Raw genomic sequence first — 21,795 nt, forward strand, 5'->3', positions numbered from 1 at the left:
GGGTTCTTTCCCCCACATTTTCTGGTCTTGCGATAAGGTCAAGAATGTTTGGTTACAGCTTGAAAGTTTTGCATCTAAAATTTCAGAAAAACCAATCACCCTTACAATACATAACTGTTTACTTTTCTCCCCCATCACAGACCTTTCCACATGCCATATGAGACTCATTCATACAATATGTGTAGCCATACACTGGCTGATTGCGTCTCAATGGAAATCTCCAATAATACTCCTAAATCCACTCAAACACAGGATTAACGAGATAAATTTGATGGAAAAAATCTCCCATACGCTACAAAACACCATGCACATTTTCAACAATAAATGGTCCCCCTGGTCTGAATATTCACCTCTCTTTTTTAATACAAACTAATTTCTTTATTATACCACATTCCTTTTAACATGGCCTCCCTCAATATTCTTTCAAGATCCTCCATGGTTTTTTCCCATCTCTAAGAAAAGCCTGTTAACCCCATTTGCTTTGCTGTGTCATATTATATATCTGTTTCTGATAAGAACTTACCACATCTTTTATAATTATGCTGTATTTTTATATATATCCAACTATGTACCGCTCTCTATCTTTTGCAATAAAAGTTTGTAAACAAAAAAAATAAAAAAATAATGCTCTGTATAAAAGTGAATATATGTTTAATGTTTAAATGAATGTAGAATGACTGTTGTTATTTTGTTATCTCTCTCAATTGTAGTCATGATGGCACAGACTCTTCTCCAGAGGATAAAGACGTGATCATAGTTCTTGATGATTTCAGGAGCAAAACCATCAAAGTAAAGGTAATGTGTGAGTGTGTGCCCTCTTGTAGTTTACCTATGTACCTGCCAGTGGTGCTGTTACTATTTTTTGCAGGTATTTATGTTTCTAGATCAGGGGTGTCAAACTGGCGGCCCTCCAGCTGTTGCAAAACTACAAGTCCCATGAGGCATTGCAAGGCTAACGGTTACAAACATGCCTCTCACAGGCAGAGGCATGATGGGACTTGTAGTTTCGGAACAGCTGGAGGGCCGCCAGTTTGACACCCCTGTTCTAGATGTTATGGACAAAAATAGCACATGTGTTACAGAAATCTGTTTGCTCCTTTATTTTCTTTTTGGTTTTGTGTGTCTGGGTGTAATGGAAGCATGGTGGGTACTGGATTGTAAAGGTTACTGATCCATGCGCGTTGTAGGAATAACTAAATAAAATGCATCCTATTAAAGAGGAGGTTTGAAAACAAAGAATACAACACGTTACATTTTTGCAATCTACCTAGATCTTGCAGCTTGCTGTAATGTGTTCTTTTGTACCGTGATAAGTGTTCCTCTTTTAATAGAGATAATGGTGTAATTACTTCTTCTAGAGCCACTAACCCCAAACAACATGCTTTTTCATACATTTATAAATGTAAAAATAGCCTAAAACACCATCAAAAGACACAGAAGATTTCCACAGCAACAATTTATTGAAAATCAAGGTAGCTTAATGAAAGTGATATTTCCAACGGGTTGGTTTCCCGTCCAGTGATAGTAACCAACTCAAAATCTGGTAGCCTCCTATTGCTTTCAATGTGGCTGCCTCCTGCAGCTAATCCTGGGAACCCCTGCTGGGGTTGTCACATCTAATTGGAGTGAGGGTGCATTCACAGGTGTAAATGCACCCTTATAATATAATGCACCTTGCTTTTATTGTCTGAAAATCAAGCATGCATGCTTCAATCCAGATTTTTCTGTAGCCATGTTATGATAAGTGTCACAATGCCTGGCATATACTGTAACTGTAATCTCTGATAGCTTAAGGTAGAACACAATGAAGGACAGTTATTATTGCTGTAACAAACTTTTACAATGTCCAGCCCTATTTTATTATCCATCTGTAAAACAGTGAAAGCCCATTGCCCCATAAATAGACATGCTTAAAACAAAAATATAAAGCTAAAAATGTTCTTATGAATCCAAATCCACAAACAGTTGCAGTCTCTTATATATCCTCTCAAAGATTGTCTCCATAATTTAAATGTGTCATAGTGTTATGGTAAATGTGGTGTTTTGTGTAAGGCCTGCATGCTCAGCGGGGAATCTGTCTGCTGATCCCTACTTAACAGGCAGATGGCTGGTCTGTGTCCTTTCCACTTATGCGGAGTATACACAGATACAGTCCATTCTCTCCCTCCATGGGTATCGGATGTAATAGGACTGCCTGTTCTTTTACACTCGACTGCCACCCGATCCCCATCCATCTGTTTTTAGTGGATCGGATTGGATGTCGTGGGTGTAGAAAGACACATAGCTATTTACATCCCCCGCTGCAAAGAGGATAATGGAGGGTCCGACAGGATCTGCCTGAAAAAAGGAGAGATGGACTTGATCAGTCCGCTTGTCTGCAGAAGTCTACGTTTAAAGGAAGCCTGTTTTTTGTCCTGCATGCATAATGCACAGGCTCAGATTAAAAGAGCAGTGTGGGAATCACACAGAAAAAAAATTCATACTCGCCTAGATGGCTGCAGCACTGATTCCAGTTGCAGCTGTCCCCCGCTGCCTCTAAGACTGGAAACTGAGCGATCAAACACTGCTGATCTCTCAGCTTTTGGTCCTCAGCCTGCAGAGAACTGGTGACTGTCAGTCACTGACTTTTTGCTCTGCCCCTCCAGTGCTCACTGGGATGTGGAGGGGATGGGAGTGACTGACTCAGGCTCTCAGCAGCTCACTAAGAGGCTGAGCCAGCTGTCGGTCCAGGCTTCTGGACCAACTATGTGATCTCAGCTGACTTTAGCCCTCTGTCAGCTGAAAACTTTTACAGGAGTGCAGAACTAAGTGCACTCCGGTGACCCACAGGGGCAGTATAGTCAAAAAAAGCTTTGGCCATACTTCTTTAAATTAAAAGAGGGCTAAAAGGCCAGTACTCAGAGGTGTCTGCAGATATACTCTATTATGCAGATAGTAACTTCAGATTGTGAGGTTGCGCTTGCTGCATATGTTGCCATACTGTTCTAGAGCTCTCATGGAAAGCCTCCCTGAGAGGCAGTGATGTCCGGAAGGAAGGAGCGGGCAGGCCCAAGCATTATGTCAGAAGCTGATGTCACTTTGTATATAACACAGCACCTCGGATTTTAAAGCTTCTGGGGTCTTCTTCAATTTTACTGAGTGTTCATTTGCTGAAACAACCAGTCTTACACTTTAATATGGGCCCTAGGTTTACTTTAACCTCCTTGGGCGTTATTCCGGAGTGTGGTTCAGGGTGAAATTTCAATACCATTAGCGGTAACCCCGAGCCACGCTCAGGATTGCATCGCAGGATCCTGGAAGAGGTTACTTACCTTGTCCCCACAATCCTGCGATGTACTCCCACTGTGTTCGGTGTCCGAATCTTCCTCCTGATGCTCTGTGTGTCCTGGCCTCCGTTCCCTGTGAGCGCTGAAACACAGGGGGCGGAACTTGCAGCAATATCAAAATGTATTAAACACAAGACACATTTAATACATTGTAATCCTATTGAATTACATTACTGTATCAAATCATGTGACCTCAGTTTGTCCCCAGTGCCCTGCCTGCAGTTTTTCTGTACTTTCTGCCTGGAAACTGGAGAACATCCATGGCATCTAAAAAGCATGCCTCTACATCAAAAGCGGTTTATGACCTGCTTGAAAATAGCGATACAGAATCACTTGCAGAATTGAGTGATAGTGATTCGTGGGGAAATTTGTCATCGGACACAGAAAGTGGTTTCTTGCGACGATCCTGCCACTAAGCTTAGTGATGTGAGGACTTGGTGCTCTATTAACTGCCCCCAAGATTCCCATTTACTGGAGCACCTGGTATGAAAATGGACGTTGAAGATGACAACCCCTTGGCATACCTACAACTATTTCTGACCAATGAGGTTTTTGAAAAAATAGTTACTGAGACAAACCAGTACCAAGAGCAACAAACTACTATGCATCAGAAGTTTTCAAGAAGTAGAAAGTGGGAACCAGTGACCAAAGATGACATTTGGAAATTTCTGGGCCTAATAATACTTCAGGGAGTGGTGGGGAAACCCCTGCAGAAGTGGTATTGGACAACTAACAAATTACTTTCCACTCCATTCTTTGGAACGGTCATGTCAGAGTACACATTTTCCCTGGTAATGAAGTATTTGCACTTTGAAAACAACGGACAATTTGATGAAACTACTCCTCCAGCTCCAAAACTCAAGAGAATTTGGGAAGTATATCAAGTGATTCTGACGAATTTCCAACAAAGCTATGTGCCAGATGGAGATATTAGCATAGATGAAAGCCTAATGGCCTACAAGGGAAGGCTTAGCTGGATACAATACATGACATCAAGAAAAGCACGATTTTGTGTAAAATCCTTCATGCTATGCGAATCATCAACTGGCTACATTTGGAATTCTGTCCTATACACTGGGAAAGGAACAAAATTCAACCCAAAATACAGAAACTATGGAATGGCAACATTTTCCATTTCACTGATTGAGCCATTGCTAAATCAGAGCTATTGCCTAACAACCGACAACATTTTCACATCACTTTATGAGTTTATTTTGCAGAATAGAACAAATGCCTATGGGACCATTGGGGCTAACTGGCGCAACATGCTGCCAATGTTTGGCAATAAGAAGCTCAAGTCTGGAAAAATGGTTGTCTGACAGAAAGGCAAAACGATGGCACTGCGATGGCGTGACAAAAAAAGATGTGTGCCTAATGAGTAATACCAGTCCATTATACCTCCGCTGTTATGGTACGCACAAAAGGTGGGAAAGAAATCATGAAGCCACAAGTAGTGAATTAGGCAGATTCACAAAGAGTTACGTCAGCGTATCCGTAGATACGCTGTCGTAACTCTGAATCTGCGCCATCGTAAATTTAAGCGTATTCTGGAAACCAGATACGCTTAAATTAGGCTAAGATACGAGCGGCGTAAGTCTTCTACGCAGTCGTATCTTAGGGTGCATATTTACGCTGGCCGCTAGGTGGCGCTTTCGTAGTTTTCCGCGTTGAATATGCAAATGGGCAAGATACGCCGATTCACGAACGTACGTACGCCCGTCGCAATTAGTTATGCCGTTTACCTAAGACATACGCCGGCGTAAAGATATAGCTGGTCTCTAGGTGTGGCAGCCCATGCAAAGTATGGACGTCGGAACAAGCGTATCTTTTTACGTCTTTTGCGTAAGTCGTACGCGAATAGGGCTGTGCGTAAGTTACGTTCACGTCGTAGGCAGTGTTCGACGTATCTTAGGCATTCTATTCGACGCATGTGCACTGGGATACGTCCACGGACGGCGCATGCGCCGTTCGTTCAAAACGTCAATCACGTCGGGTCACGATTCATTAGCATAAAACACGCCCACCTCTTCACAATTTCAATTAGGCGCGCTTACGCCGGACGATTTACGCTACGCCGCCGTAACTTAGGACGCAAGTGCTTTGTGAATACAGCACTTGCCTCTCTAACTTACGGCGTAGACTAATATGAGATACGCTACGCCTGCCTAACGTTAGGCACAGGTATGTGAATCTAGCTAATAGACTACAATAACACCATGGCAGGTGTTGACAGAGCCGACCAAGCAATGACATTCTATCCACCAATGCAGAAACAGCAAACGTATTACAAGATCTTCAGGTATCTTCTTGAGCAATGCTTGTGGAATGCCTCCATTCTACAACAAAAAAAAAAGTGACAAGCCTATGATCCATTCTGACTTTATTTGGAAAGTTGCCAATATGATCTTCATGAACCACCAAACACCAATGGCTGTGAATGGAGCTGGACGTCCTGCTGCTGGCGTTGTCAACACTGGTCGTCACTTCATGGACCACATCCCACCAACTGAGAAAAAGTCAGGACAAATTTAAGTGTTTTTGATTTGATTATATTATTGAATACAATTTATTGAATAAAATTGATTATTATTATTATTATTATTATTAGTTGTTATTATTTATAGTTATTTATTATATTATAATTTATGATTTTGTGTTTTGAACTTTATCATATCTGGAATCTCTACTAGACTCTTGTTTGGACAGATTTAAGTGAGTTATTCCTAAGAATTACAGGCCTACAATATAAAACGCCAAATTTTCATGCAAAACAATGTACTGCTTTCAACATCAAAAATCAGACATAATCATATTGCCAGGGAGGTTAAGATGGATCTTTGAGATGAGCCAAGCAGAGTTTTCCTCATGAAAAGATGTCTTGGCTTCAATTGTTGTGCAAAGTTCTTACATTCACCATGTGTTGGATTATTTTATCCAAAAGTACTCCCTGTGATTAAAGTACTTGACAGGCCCCAGGCATTACCAGATGTTGGCTGTTTTCTATTTGTTTTGTTTTTTAATCATTACTTTTTCTTGTTTTTTTTTTCAGGTTCAGAAGAAGGCAGACAAGATGACTGAAGACCTCCTGAGTGAAGGATCTAATGAAAGCGAGTCAGGCTTCTGGGATTCCATCAAATGGTAATTAAGGGCAGGACCAGCAATCATCTTTGCTGTTAGTTTTTCAATCCCTACAAAGGAATAACAGTAATGTGCCATACCAAAGCAAAAAACTGTAGAACGGGTCTCTGTCTATCAGAATTCCTAGCTATAAACTACATTTATTGTAAGTGAAATCCATGGTTCTTAGTGCTTTTTCTCATTCACAAGAAATGTAGGTCACTGTGGATTATAAAATAAGTAAAACGTTTTATTCTCATTCTCAATGACAGCTGCAGAAAAGGCAATTGAAGCTAATAAAAATACAATTTATGTTTTACCGTTTAAGCTATCATGTACAGTGGGGAAAATAATTATTTGATCCCCTGCAGATTTTGTAAGTTTGCCTTCTTACAAAGAAATGAAGGGTCTATAATTTTTATCATAGGTGTATTTTAAATGATAGAGACAAAATATCAACCAAAAATCCAAAAACATGATACAAATGTTATAAATTGAGTTGCAGTTCAGCAAAATAAGTATTTGATTCCCGTTACCAATCACACTGTGTTCATGCATAACAGCACAGTGCACTTCCTATTATTTCCCTGTTCATTGCGGCTGCAGAGAAAGGGACTGGGGAATCTCTGTTCTCAGTCTGTCTCAAAAGTGAGATATTAAGAATCTGATATTTCACCAAAAAACCCTACAACAGGGCTGATAAAAAAAATATTTAAAGGGGCTGTAAAGGTAAAAAAATGTTTCCCTAAATATTTTCCTTTACCTTAGTGCAGTCCTCCTTCACTTACCTCATCCTTCGATTTTGCTTTTAAATGTCCTTATTTCTTCTGAGAAACCCTCACTTCCTGTTCTTGTGTCTGAAACTACACACAGTAATGTGAGGCTTTCTCCCTGGTGTGGAGAAAGCCTCTTGAGGGAGGAGGGGGCGAGCAGGAGGGTCAGGACGCTCTCTACTTTGCAGATAGAGAAAGGAGCTGTGTGTTAGTGGCTGTCCTGACACTCCTGCTCGCCCCCTCCCCCCCTCAAGAGGCTTTCCCCACACCAGGGAGAAAGCCTCACATTACTGTGTTTAGTTACAGACAGAAGAACAGGAAGTGAGGATTTCTCAGAAGAAATAAGGACATTTAAAAGCAAAATCGAAGGATGAGGTAAGTGAAGGAGGACTGCACTAAGGTAAAGGAAGCTATTTAGGGAAACTTTTTATTACCTTTACAACCCCTTTAATAAAATTGTAAAAAAAAAAATTGTAAAAAATTATAATAATAATATTTTTTTTATTATAAATACACACTCTGGGGATGTATATAAAGTGCGATAGAGACAGCCACCTGCTAGTTTGTGAGGCAATACAGTATTCCTGTGGTCTGTGTTCTTTAAAACAAAAAAAAAAAAACATTGTATGAGAGGGAATCATGCAATATGCCATTGTGTTTGTTTCCATTGAGTGGTAGCTCTATGAATCACAGACAAATGGTTCATCAGTTCTACCCCATCACATCTAGATAACCTTTTAAATGCTAAAGAAATTATAATTGCCAAAAGTTTGATTTTGCTTAGAAACTAAAAAACAAAAAACAAAAAAAAAAAAATTTTGATACTCCTATAATTTTACACATTCTGTGGCCAGCCTCCTAAATACAGGAATGTCACATCCCATTATGCCAGTTATATAGTGATTGTGCCCACAGGTTGGGATGCCTGTAATTAGACAGAGAAGGAACCATGATTGTCATAGTCAAGTGATGTTCTGAAAACAATAATGCTGATTATAGTGGTCATTGCTCTAAGTATGTACCGTATGTGACAATATATACCTTGGTATGATAAGTACATAATTTTGTTTGACCCCACACAAATGTGAATGGTTTATTTCCATTCCAGTTACATAGAGTGGGTATAGAAAATAATCCACCCCCCCCCCCCCTCTTAAAATAATCACATTTTGTTGCTCTTGATCCTGAAATGAAGACAGACACGGTTTTTGTTTTGTCCAGCTGTATTTACTAGTGCAACTTATAACATCCAAGTGAGAGATGTAACGCCAACCTATCAGAAAAAAATGTAGAAAAAAAAAATCAAAAACAAAATCACAGAGTTGGAAAAAGGATCGGCCCCCTTATGTCATTATTTAGTTGAACCACTTTTTGCTTTAATTACAGCCTTTAGTCTGTTAGGATATGTCTCTACTAACTTTGCACATCTTGGTCCGGATTCACGTACAGCGGCGTATCTTTGAGCGGGCGTAACGTATCCTATTTACGTTACGCCTCCGCAACTTAGACGGGCAAGTGCAGTATTCTCAAAGCACTTGCTCCGTAAGTTGCGGCGGAGTAGCGTAAATAGGCTGGTGTAAGCCCGCCTAATTCAAATGTGGAAGATGTGGGAGTGTGTTATGTAAATGTTATGTGACCCCACGTAAATGACGCTTTTTAGGAACGGCGCATGCGCCGTCCGTGGACATATCCCAGTGTGCATTGCTCCAAAGTATGCCGCAAGGACGTATTGGTTTCAACGTGAACGTAAATTACGTCCAGCCCCATTCACGGATGACTTACGCAAACAACGTAACATTTTCAATAATTCGATGCGGGAACGACGTCCATACTTAACATTGGTACGCCTCATATAGCAGGGGTAACTTTACGCCGGGAAAAGCCTAACGTAAACGGCGTATCTGTACTGCGTCGGCCGGGTGTACGTTCGTGAATTTGCGTATCTTGCTGATTTACATATTTCTAGGCGTAAATCAGCGTACACGCCCCTAGCGGCCAGCGTAAATATGCAGTTAAGATCCGACGGCGTAAGAGACTTACGCCGGTCGGATCTAATACAAATCTATGCGTAACTGGTTCTAAGAATCAGGCGCATAGATACGACGGCTCAGACTGAGAGATACGACGGCGTATCTGGAGATACGCCGTCGTATCTCCTTTGAGAATCTGGGCCCTAGACATTGCAATATTTGCCCACTCTTTGCAGAACTGTTCAAGTTCAGTTAAATTTAATTGTGGCCGTTTGTGGACTACAGTCTTCAAGTCATTGCACAGATTTTCAATGGGGTTTAAGTCTGGGCTCTAACTAGGCACCGCAAGGACATTCACCTTTTTTCTTTTGTCATTGTCATGCTGAAAGGTAAACCTTCTTCCCATTGAAAACTTTCTGGCAAAGGGCAGCAGATTTTCCTTCCATTATTTTTTTCTTTTATCCTGTCAGCACCTGCTGTGGAGAAACACCCCCATAACAGGACATTACCACCTCCATGCTTTACTGTAGGAAAGGTGTTATTTGGATGGTGAGCTGTATTGGATCTCCGCCTGACATACTGTATCGTTTGATGTTGAGGCCATATAATTCAATATAGTCTCAGAATCTGAGGTGTGTTTAAAGTGGTCAGATAAGACTAAAATGGAATGATTTGGCCTCAACACCAAACGATATGTCTGGCAAAAAATCCAATACAGCAAATAACACCAAATAAATTGTGTTTTTTTTTTTTTTTTTTTTTTTCCGCCTCAGAGAACTATCAGGATACTCAATCAATTTGCGTTCAATTCGCAGTCTCCTTAGTTCGCATCATGGTTGGAAAAATTTTTTTTTTTTGTTATTGCAAAAGTGCTTTTTTAAATATATGTCAATAAATATACAAAAGGAGAGAAAGGAAAAAATACTTAAATACATAAATAGATACATTAGTTTCCCCTAGCCGAACAAACCCTCATCCCACCCTCAAGCCACCCCCAACCCTTATCCCCACCCTCCCACCCTCCCCTATCTCCGGAATTCTGTCTCCTATTGAATCACTCTTTGCCCGTTAACCTTCCTACACTATATCATCCTATCTATATACCTTGGTGCAAGTTTAAAATTAGCCCAATCCTGCCATTTTCGTTTAAATCCGCCTTCTCCTTCCTCTCCCATGTACCTGAGTTGTTCAGCATAATATATATCATTAATTCTGCAAAACCAGCTCTTCTCTGTCGGGCTCATAGGGTCCTTCCATTGTTTGGGGATCAGACTCTTTGCTGCATCTAGTACGTGGGGAAGTAAGGTTCTCATGTACTGTTTAGTTGACATTTCTGTCCCATGAAACAAGCAGACCCATGGATCAGGAGGTATTTTAATTCCGGTTATCTCCTCAATTACTAATAATACATTATTCCAGTATGTTTTAATTTTTGGGCAGGTCCACCATATATGTGACATAGTGCCCACTTCAAGACAGCCCCTCCAACAATATTTGGAGGTGTCGTCTTGATAACGGTGTGCTATGGCCGGGGTTATATACCATCGTGCTAAACACTTAAAGTTCATTTCGATCAATGCACAATTAAATGAAGTCGTATGCGTCTTTTTTAATATTTTCCTGACCTCTGTCTCGGTTTTACCCGTTCCCAATTCCTCTTCCCATTTATTAATATAAGGAGGGAAACCGGGGTCTTTCAATCCCATCAATATTTTATAAATTGCGGAGATCGCGCCCCTTTCCTTTGGTGCTAAACACAAACGCTCCAAAGGGAGCAAGTATCTATCTGACCTCAGGGGGGAGGGGAAGGAATCTACAAAATGCGTCAGCTGCAAGTATCGCCACCTGTTCAACTCAAACAATTCTTTTTTTTTACTTAGTTCCTGGTAGGTAAGAATTTTTCCGTCTTTTAATATGTCTTTTAATTGTGCATCTGGTTTTTTAATCCAGTTACCAAACAGGTCCATTTTCCCTGGTACAAAAAAATTTGTGTCAAATAAAGGGATTAGTGGGGAGTTATAACCCCATCTATGTTTTTTATGTGCCCTATCCCATATAGACATGGATGCCAATGTGATTTTGTGCATGTGCGGATTTATTTGTCTAAAATGTGGCGGTATCCAAATCTCTTTTCCTAACAGTGACTTATTTGAACAACTTTCTAATCTCACCCACCTTTTCTCTTTGTTATCTCTGACCCAATCAACCACCCGTGCCATGTGAATGGCCATATAATATGTGTAAATATCAGGTACCCCCAAACCACCATGTTCCTTATCTCTAATTAACACCTCCATACTTATGCGCATTTTTTTGTTCCGCCATATAAACCTATTTAATAACTGTTTTAGTATTTTAAAGTAAGCACCCGGTAGTGCGATAGGTATAAATTGTGTTTATACACAGAGTTTACACCTTTTATTAATAGTACATTACAGTACACAGGATCTTCGTCTTGGACAATTGGGCTATGCAGCTAATTTCAGGTGCTTGGACGCTGGCAAATAAAACTGTAAGGACAACCCCAACATAACCTCTTCCATGCTCAGCAAGCCTTGGCTTTTTTGTAGTGTCCTCCGGTATATGAATGCAAACATTTTTCTTTATTTTATTTGTCTTGTCTAATTTTTTGCATCCTTATACTTTTAGAAAATTTAAAATTGCTCATAGCCATTGTTGCTTTCATTTAGCAGCTTTCCAGATGGTTTGCATCATTGTCTGCATCTTGGGAGACCGTACCCTAGCCCTGCCTGAAAGAAGATGTATGGTCAGATCTGTAGACCATGCCTACATAACCACTTGATCAGGATTCAGTCAGACAATACCAGTATTGGGTTGCATCAACCAACTGAGGCACATAAAGTTGCCAAGCTCAAAGGGAAGCAGACCTTGTTCTACCTTAGAATGAATATGTACCAGCCCAGTCCAAAGTGCACATTCCGGGCATAAAAAAAATTGTTTAAAAAAAAAAAAAAAAAACTTTGTCGTCAGCATCTGGTTCCAGGGGAATGGCAAAGGTGTTTCAACACATCTATCACAGGTTGGGACACCATATGTAGATCATCTGGCATCCAGGTTCAACAACAAAATTAATAGGTTTGTTACAAGGACTATTGACCCCCGTGGATCAGTTCAACTTGATTTACACCTTTCTGTGCCAAAACGACTTCCTCATTTGCTTTGCAGGGTTGAGTAAGCGGGCATTCTGGTGATCCTCATTGCACTGAACTGGCCCAGGAGAATGTGGCACTTTGTCAAACTTCTGGCAGACACCAGATTGGCCATATCTCTTGTCCCACAGGGGACAGTCTATCATCTTGCTTCTCGGTCATCTTAAAGAGTAACTCCATGTAACATGTTCCAAAGGTGAACTTATCCTGTAAACAATTGATTTCACTCTTTGTCATACCTGGGCACAAGCTATATAAGATTAATTCACACCAGCCCGCATGCTAATATGCTGCCAGCTGTTGTCCTTTGTGTTGTGGCAGTGCAATATGTTTTTACAATGCATTAAACTGTTTAGATAAAATGACACTTCATTCAGGTCTGTGCACAGCAGCATCTCTTCTTTTTTTATGCAGCTTATTGCACTGCACCTCACTGTGGTGTTGTGTGACCGGGGCACATAGAACACAATAGTTTTATATGCGCCTTAGTATTCAACCTGTGTTGATCTGTGCAGAAGTGAAGCTTTTATTCCGTTTACACTGAAGTTTATACCGTTCAGTATATTGCCCAAAATGATAAGACTCCCTTTATCTGTCATGCATCTTCCTTGTTAAATGTTATGCCAGAAATGTCCTATTATACTGTACATCCAAGCCATAAATGAGTCCTAATACTGACCAGACATATGTATGTTTTGTAATTCCCTAGGGGATTTTCTGGAGGTCAGAAACAAGAAGAGGTGAAACAAGATAAAGAAGATGTGATTAACATCTTCTCCGTGGCCTCTGGACACTTATATGAGCGATTCCTCAGGTGAGTAAAACTGTTATGCCTCATACACACGACCGGGTCTCCCATTGGGAAAACTGCCATAACAGCTTTTGGCCGGGAAAATTGGACGTGTGTGTATGCTCCATCGCAGTTTTCCTGACGAGAAAACTGCGGGTGAAAAAAAGAGAACATGTTTTATTTTTTCCTGGTGGACTTTTTTCCCGTCGTGTGTATGCTTTCCTGAGGGGAAAAAAAATGTGCATGCTCAGAATCAAGTACGAGACGGGAGCGCTCGTTCTGGTAAAACTAGCGTTCGTAATGGAGATAGCACATTCGTCACACTGTAACAGACTGAAAAGCGCAAACTTTTACTTACACGGGGATCAGCAAAAGCAGCCCAAAGGGTGGCGCTGTTTAAAATGGAACTTCCCCTTTATAGTGCCGTTGTACGTCACCGCGCTTTGGACGGGTGGTATTTGGCCTGAACGTGTGTATGCAAGGCAGGCTTGAGAGGAATCCCTTTGGGAAAAACTTTGTGTTGTGTGAACGAGGCATTTTCTTTCTTGTACATCACGGGACACAGAGCAGCATATTCATTACTATGTGGGTTATATGGAGTACCTTCAGGTGATGGACACTGGCAATCTCAAACAAGAAATGCCCCTCCCTATATAACCCCCTCCCATAGGAGGAGTACCTCAGTTTTTACGCCAGTGTCTTAGGTGTTGGTCATGGTTTAGCTTGCCTCCGCATCCTTGGGATTAGGTGAGCTAACCGGTTCTGTCCAAAGGCCTCAGCGCTAAAGTGGTCAGTAACCGGACCCCAAACCCTTGGGGTATAGCCCATAATGCTTCTCTTTTTAGAGAGCTGAACCCTGGGCCCAGAACTTAGAAACCTTTGGGGGCTTAATGTTTCTGTTGCCAGAGTGCTATATGGGCCCAGGACAGTGGATCCTTCATAGGAACCCAGGGCCTGAAGGTCTAGACAGCCCCACGGAGATGGGGGAAGATTGGGCCTCTTGCTTGGCAAAGTCCTGCGGCATGGAGCAGGTAAGTGAGGGGAAACTTGCGGAACTTGGTTCTTAGCAGGTTTTTCTGGGGGGTCACAGGGGACATGCCTAAAGTTATGCGCTGCATCTGGCAAAGTAAGTCACATATCTTAATGATAGGATGGCTTTATGTGTTATTTCCCCATAAGAGGTGACCTCCCTAGTAGTATTGAAACAGTGGCCAAAAAAGATATTACAGTCTTCATAAGACTGTCTAGCCTAGAAATAGGCTGTTCTTTTCTATCTCGGCAGTTTTTTGGCAATACTACTAAGGGGGACAGAATGTTTTTTCTTTCTTGGGTTTAAAAAAAAAAAAAAAAGAGAAAATCCATCAAAGGGAGAGAAGGCATTTTTTCCCCCAAACGGGTTTTTGGACAATAATTGTTATAGTTCCAAACACCGACAAGTTAGCGGGCGTACCTCGGTATTGTACCATGGCATCCGGGTCAGAGGGTACAAGAGGTGGGGATTCCCCCAGAGAATCTGAGGTCTCGGAAAAAATTATGCCGCTGCTTTCCCGAGAGGGAGCCTTGGGGCCATCGGGATCTGGGGCTGGAGCTGGCTCGGGTCAGTCCAACCCTAGGATGGTCACGGACGAGGTATTGTCCACCTCATTAAAGGAGATGGAAAAAAGAATGGAAAAGATGATAACCATGGCTCTGCGGGGCAAGAAACGGAATAGATCTCCGTCGCCCGAGCATGGACCCTCTGAGGAGGAGGTCCTTTCCGTAGGAGAATTGGAAAACCTCTTGGACAAGGACCAAGCAGGTTCGGGGATCGAGGATTCGGATACAGAGGAGTCTGGGGCAGTCTCCCAAAAGGAGAGCTGTTGGGTTCAAGCCTTAACGGACTTGGTCCATAGTGCTTTCAACTTGCCAACACCAGATCTCCAGGTATCGACTGTTTCAGCTTTGGGCTCACTAAGGGCACCTCAAAACAACGCAGTTTTTCCGATCCATCCTCTGCTAGAGGAAGTTTTGTTCCAAGATTGGATCAAACCAGACAGAGTCTTTTTACCACCTAAAAGATTCTCTGCCTTGTATCCTATGGAAGATAAATTTTCCAAGAGATGGGCAACCCCTTCGGTGGACGCAGCCATCTCATGTGTTAACAAGTCTTTAACATGCCCTGTAGAAAACATACAGGTGTTCAAGGATCCGGTTGATAAACGCTTGGAAGCACTACTTAAAAACTCCTTCACTACTGCAGGGGCAGTAGTGCAGCCAGCTGTGGCTGCGATTGGGGTTGCACAAGCATTATCGGATCAAGCTAAGCAGATGCTTAAACTTATTCCTGCCCAGCAGGCAGAAGAATTTTCGGATGTCCCTAGGGCCATACGCTTTACGGTAGATGCGATTAAGGATTCTATCCAGCAAGCGTCACGTTTATCGTTATCCCTTATCCATATGAGAAGACTCTTATGGTTAAAGAGCTGGGAGGCAGAGCCCCCATGCAAGAAGCTCCTGGTAGGGTTTCCCTTCCATGGAGGATGACTCTTCGGAGAAGACCTGGATAAATACATTCAGACTATTTCAAGCGGCAAAAGTACTCTTTTGCCAACCAAGAAGAAGTTTCAGGGGCCTGCGTTTAAACGACAGCACTCCCCTGGGCAGGGGCCCTCTAATGCCAAACAGTATCGACGGCCTCCTGCAAGATCAAACTTTAACTTCAATAGCAGATCGCAGGGCCAGGCTGCTAGAGGCAAGAGGCAGTGGTTTCGCAAACCAGCAAGGCCAGTCCCCAAGCCGACCTTATGAAGGGACGCCCCCACCCACGAAGGTGGGGGGAAGGCTGCGTCTCTTTTCAGAGATTTGGGAAGCCAGCATTCCCGACAAGTGGGTACGGTCTTCCGTGGCCACGGGCTACAAATTAGACTTCCTAAGGTTTCCTCCTCCTCATTTCCAGGAGTCAAGGATTCCAAACGATCCGGAGAAGGGAGCCGCATTAATGACGGCATTAAATCACCTACTCTCCCAGGAAGTAATAATAGAGGTACCAGTCCTAGAACAAGGGCTGGGTTTCTATTCCAACCTATTCATCGTCCCAAAGTCCAATGGAGATGTCAGGCCAATTTTGGACCTAAAGATGGTAAATGCATACCTAAAGGTCCGCTCATTTCGGATGGAATCCGTGCGGTCAGCAGCTGCCACACTCCAAAAGGACGACTTCATGGCTTCCATAGACATAAAGGATGCCTACCTTCATGTCCCAATTTATCAGCCACATCAAAGATATCTACGCTTTATGGTGGCTTCGCGTCATTTCCAGTTCGTGGCGCTTCCCTTCGGGTTGGCTACGGCCCCCCGGCTGTTCACGAAGGTCCTAGCCCCAATCCTAGCCAAGCTAAGGATCCAAGGGGTCACGATCCTAGCGTACCTGGACGACCTCCTAGTCATAGATCACTCGTCTCCTGGCTTGGAACGAGCAGTGGCCCTCACGGTCCAATACCTCGAGAGGTTCGGCTGGGTCCTAAATCAAGACAAGTCAGCATTCCAGCCCACAAGGCAGTTGGAATATCTCGGCATGAGGTTAGACACAGAACAACAAAGAGTGTTTCTACCTCTGATGAAGGTCAAAGCCATCAAGGAATTAATCCTACTGGTTCTAAGCAAAAGGGAACCAACTATTCGCCTATGTATGCGGTTACTAGGCAAGATGGTGGCCACATTCGAGGCGGTACCGTACGCCCAGAGCCACACTCGCATCCTGCAGGCAGCCATCCTGTCAGCATGGAGCAGGAGGCCACAGGCCTTGGATATCCCTTTGCCGCTCTCATCAAGAGTCCGACAAAGTCTGTGTTGGTGGTTAGACCCTCAGAATCTAGTGAAGGGGAAGTCTTTCAGCCCAGTGGCTTGGAAGATAGTAACCACAGACGCCAGCCTGACGGGCTGGGGAGCAATTTTGGATGGTTGCACTCGCCAAGGTACTTGGGCAAAGCCAGAGAGGCAGTTGCCCATCAACATCTTGGAGCTCAGAGCTGCTCGACTAGCCCTCAGGGCTTGGACGTCCAAATTGCAGGGGTTCCCGGTGAGAATTCAATCAGACAATGCCACGGCCGTGGCATACATAAATCACCAAGGGGGAACCAAGAGTCAAGCCGCTCAGAGAGAGGTGAGCTTGATTCTCCTATGGGCAGAGGCTCATGTGCCCTGCATATCGGCAATATTCATTCCAGGAGTGGACAATCTTCAGGCGGACTTCTTAAGTCGCCAGACTCTGTTGCCGGGGGAATGGTCTCTACATCCACAAATCTTTCAAGCACTCTGCCAAAGATGGGGAGTGCCGGACGTGGATGTCATGGCATCGAGACTCAACAAGAAGCTAGACAGGTTCATATCCCGCTCAAGGGATCCGATGGCCTGCGGAACCGATGCGCTGGTTTACCCTTGGCATCAGTTCAAACTTCTTTATGCTTTTCCCCCGATCCAGTTACTACCCCGCCTGCTGCGCAGGATCAGGGTGGAGCACATACCAGTCATCCTGGTAGCTCCAGCATGGCCCAGAAGGGCATGGTATTCACTAATCCTAAAGATGGTAGTGGGAGACCCTTGGACTCTTCCTCTACGGCCAGACCTGCTATCGCAAGGTCCGATCCTCCACCCTGCCTTACGGCATCTAAATTTGACGGCCTGGAAGCTGAATCCCTGATTCTCAGGGGTAGAGGTCTGTCTCAGAAAGTAATCTCTACCCTAATCAGAGCCAGGAAACCGGTTTCTAGGGTGATTTATTACAGGGTCTGGAAGGCCTATGTAGTCTGGTGTGAGTCCAAGCGATGGCTTTCTCGCAAATTTACCATCGATAGAGTATTAAGTTTTCTCCAGCTAGGAGTGGATAAAGGACTGGCATTAAGCACAATCAAAGGACAGATTTCGGCTTTGTCAGTGTGGTTTCAGCGGCCGCTGGCCACCCACTCGCTAGTTAAGACCTTCATTCAAGGGGTCTTGCGTATTAATCCTCCAGTTAAATCCCCGCTTTGTCCGTGGGATTTAAATCTTGTTCTGTCAAGTTTACAGAAACAACCTTTTGAGCCGTTGGCTGAAATTCCTTTGGTTCTACTGACAAGGAAGTTAGTATTTTTGGTCGCCATGGTTTCCGCCAGAAGAGTGTCGGAACTGGCCGCCTTATCCTGTAAGGAACCATATCTTATTTTGCAAGGAACCATATCTTATTTTGCATAAGGACAAGGTCGTTCTCCGCCCTCATCCTTCCTTCCTACCAAAGGTTATATCCAGTTTTCATCTAAACCAGGATTTGGTATTACCATCCTTCTTTCCAAAACCTACTTCCAGAAAGGAAGGGTTGCTGCATACCTTGGATATTGTCAGGGCCATGAAGGCCTATCTTAAAGCTACAGAGAAGATCCGGAAAACAGATGTGTTGTTCATTTTACCGGGTGGGCCCAAGAAGGGGCAGGCAGCTGCAAAGTCCACCATCTCAAGATGGATTAAGCAGTTAATCACTCAGGCTTACGGCTTGAAAGGGTTGCCTCCTCCGTTATCATTAAAGGCTCATTCTACTAGGGCCATGGGCGCTTCCTGGGCAACACACCACCAGATCTCTATGGCTCAAGTTTGCAAGGCGGCAACCTGGTCTTCTGTCCACACGTTTCCAAAATTTTACCAGTTGGACGTAAGAAGGAATACTGATACAGCCTTTGGGCAGGCAGTACTGCAGGCTGCAGTTTGAGACCCTCGGATTCCGGGGGCTCCCTTTTGAGTTAAATTTAATATTTAAAATGATTTTTCTCAACTAAGTTGGATTTATTATGATTTGAGTATATCTCTAAATTAAATCCTTTTGTCTTGGAGATGTTCTCCCTCCCCTCATTGTAAGCATTGCTTTGGGACATCCCACATAGTAATGAATATGCTGCTCTGTGTCCCGTGATGTACGAGAAAGAAAAAGGGATTTTTAATACAGCTTACCTGTAAAATCCTTTTCTTGGAGTACATCACGGGACACAGAGCTCCCACCCCTCTTTTGGGGACCATTTTGGGAGGCATACTGCTTGCTACAAAACTGAGGTACTCCTCCTATGGGAGGGGGTTATATAGGGAGGGGCATTTCCTGTTTGAGATTGCCAGTGTCCATCACCTGAAGGTACTCCATATAACCCACATAGTAATGAATATGCTGCTCTGTGTCCCGTGATGTACTCCAAGAAAAGGATTTTACAGGTAAGCTGTATTAAAAATCCCTTTATTCTTTTAGGAAATACAGAGCCTTAAATATACAGACTTTTATTGCTGTAAGAAGCAGACCTGTTTCTGCTTGAAGTCCAACTTCATCAAATGCCAAAATGTTTAAAATTCATCCTGGAGTTGTGCTTTACTGTGAACTTCCACTTTGCATTCTTTCCACAATGAAGGACTGCTTAGTACTTATGCCCTGGTACCTTCTTACAAAGATGATTAAATAAAAAATATCATAGAATTGACTTGAAGCACCCAAATTCCTGTTTCTTTCCCGCAGAATAATGATGTTATCTGTACTGAAAAACACACAGACGCCAGTGAAGTTTTGGTTTTTGAAAAATTATTTATCTCCTACGTTTAAGGTTTGTACTTTTTATTCTATGATGTTTGAGATTTTTGTTAATGTTTTTAACCAGCTGCTTAGAGCTAAATAAGCATCTAGTTCAAGTTTCAGGATGTAAATGCAGGTTATGTATAAATAAATGTAACCTCTCACAATAGATTGTGTTTAGTAACACTTTAATGCATTCCTTTCATTAAAGTGGAGGTTCACCCGGAAATGAAAATTTTTAACATTAGATTCATGCTCATTTTGTCAAGGGGAATCGGGTAGTATTTTTAAAATCAAAGCCGTACTTACCGTTTTAGAGATAAATCTTCGCTGCCGCTTCCAGGTATGGGCTGCGGGACTGGGCGCTCCTATTTGATTGACAGGCTTCCGACGGTCGCATCCATCGCGTCACGATTTTTCGAAAGTAGCTTCTTTCCGCTACTCGTGACGCGATAGATGCGACCGTCGGAAGCCTGTCGGAAGACTGTCAATCAAATAGGAACGCCCAGTCCCGAAGACCATACCCGGAAGCGGCAGCGAAGATGTATCTCTAAAACGGTAAGTACGGCTTCGATTTTAAAAATACTACCCGATTCCCCTTGACAAAATGAGCATCAATCTAATGTTAAATTTTTTTTTAGGGTGAACTCCCGCTTTAAGGTTGAAAATGTAATTATATTGCCACTTCACTTCCCTATAGCTTGATCCAGTGTTGTGCCCGTCTGCAGTGGTGTTGGTCTGTTTCCTCGCCTCACAAGCAGAGAGGGAGCAGCAGGAGCCATTGGGGTTGATTTATTAAAACTGGAGAGTGCAAAATCTGCAAAGAAACCAGTCAGCTTCTGTGTTTTGTTTTTTTTTGTTAAATGCTTAATTAAACAAGCTGATGTTAAAAGCTGATTGGCTACCATGCACAGTTGCACCAGATTTTGCATACTTCAGTTTTTGTGAATTAACCCCATTGGCTCTTACTGCTGTCAATCAAATCCTGTGAGGGGGAGCAGGGGTGGGGCCAAACCTTGCTGTGTGTGTCTATGGACACAGCAATCGAGTCTGCAGGTGTGCTCCCGATACCATTGCACAGAGCAGGTAAGTATTACATGTTTATTGTAATAAACTATTTACCTTTACATTTGCTTTATGGTTTGTACCAAGCTGAATTCTTAGTTTAACCATTTCCCACCAGCGGGGCATACATGGACGTCCTCCCGTTTCAGTGGTTATACTGGCGTGATGCATGCACCTACAGGCATCATCCTGGTATCAATCTTTTTAATCGGCAATTCTCTTCAAGGCAGGAGTGATCTGAATGGCTAATTAGCCACTCGATCACTTCTGCCGTGGTGGAAGAAGATCTCATGATGGGACCGGAGAGATGGCGGGAGGGGGGTGGGATGGCTGCCCTGTGCAGAGAGAGAGGAATTGACGTCATTCCCCTCTCTTTGTAACTTTGGAAACCCGTTAGGACAAGCAGTTTGCCACTTCTGGTTCCGCCCCTTTGTTTACCTGGCCACCAACAGCCAGGTAAGTAGCCGATCAAACTGATCTGTGTCTGATCGGTTACATGGAAGGCCAGAAGAGAGATTTGGGGTCTAATAGACCCCAAATCTCTCCATAAAGAGGACCTATCACAGCCCATGCTATCACAAGGGATGTTGTAAAAAAAATATATATTTTTGTAAAAATAATTTAATTTAAGGCGCTCCCGTCCCACCATGCTTACGTGCAAATGCGAATGCATACGTTACTCCCGCTCGCATATGTAAACGGCGATCGAATCACACGTGAGCTATTGTCGCGAACGCCAGAGTGCAAGCAATAATTCTAGCACCAGACCTCCTGTGCAACTCTAAACTGGTAACCTATAAAATTGTTTAAAGCTTCGCCTATGGAGAATTTTAAGCACTGTAGTTTGCCACCATTGCACAGGCAGATGCAATTTTAAAGTGTGACATGTTGGGTATTTATTTACTCGGTGTAACACCATCTTTCACATTATGAAAACAAATTGAGCTAACTTTAGTGGTTTTTTTTGTTTTCCAAAAATAGTTGCGCAAATACTGTGTGACATAAAAATACCCACCATTTTTTTTCTA

General features: G+C 42.9%; 1 protein-coding gene across 2 annotated transcripts in view; it reads left to right on the forward strand.

Moving 5' to 3' along the window:
- The window catches only part of UGGT1 (UDP-glucose glycoprotein glucosyltransferase 1), a 148,004-nt gene that overhangs the window by 110,983 nt on the left and 15,226 nt on the right, over positions 1–21,795 (forward strand). For both annotated transcript variants that reach the window (XM_040348685.1, XM_040348686.1), the window contains 4 exons: positions 711–795; positions 6,376–6,464; positions 13,066–13,170; positions 19,649–19,733. In XM_040348685.1, coding sequence (XP_040204619.1) covers positions 711–795; positions 6,376–6,464; positions 13,066–13,170; positions 19,649–19,733 — 364 coding nt within the window. The remainder of the gene's footprint in view (positions 1–710; positions 796–6,375; positions 6,465–13,065; positions 13,171–19,648; positions 19,734–21,795) is intronic.

This window comes from Rana temporaria, chromosome 4 (genome assembly GCF_905171775.1).
Source record: "Rana temporaria chromosome 4, aRanTem1.1, whole genome shotgun sequence".
Lineage (NCBI taxonomy): Eukaryota > Metazoa > Chordata > Amphibia > Anura > Ranidae > Rana > Rana temporaria.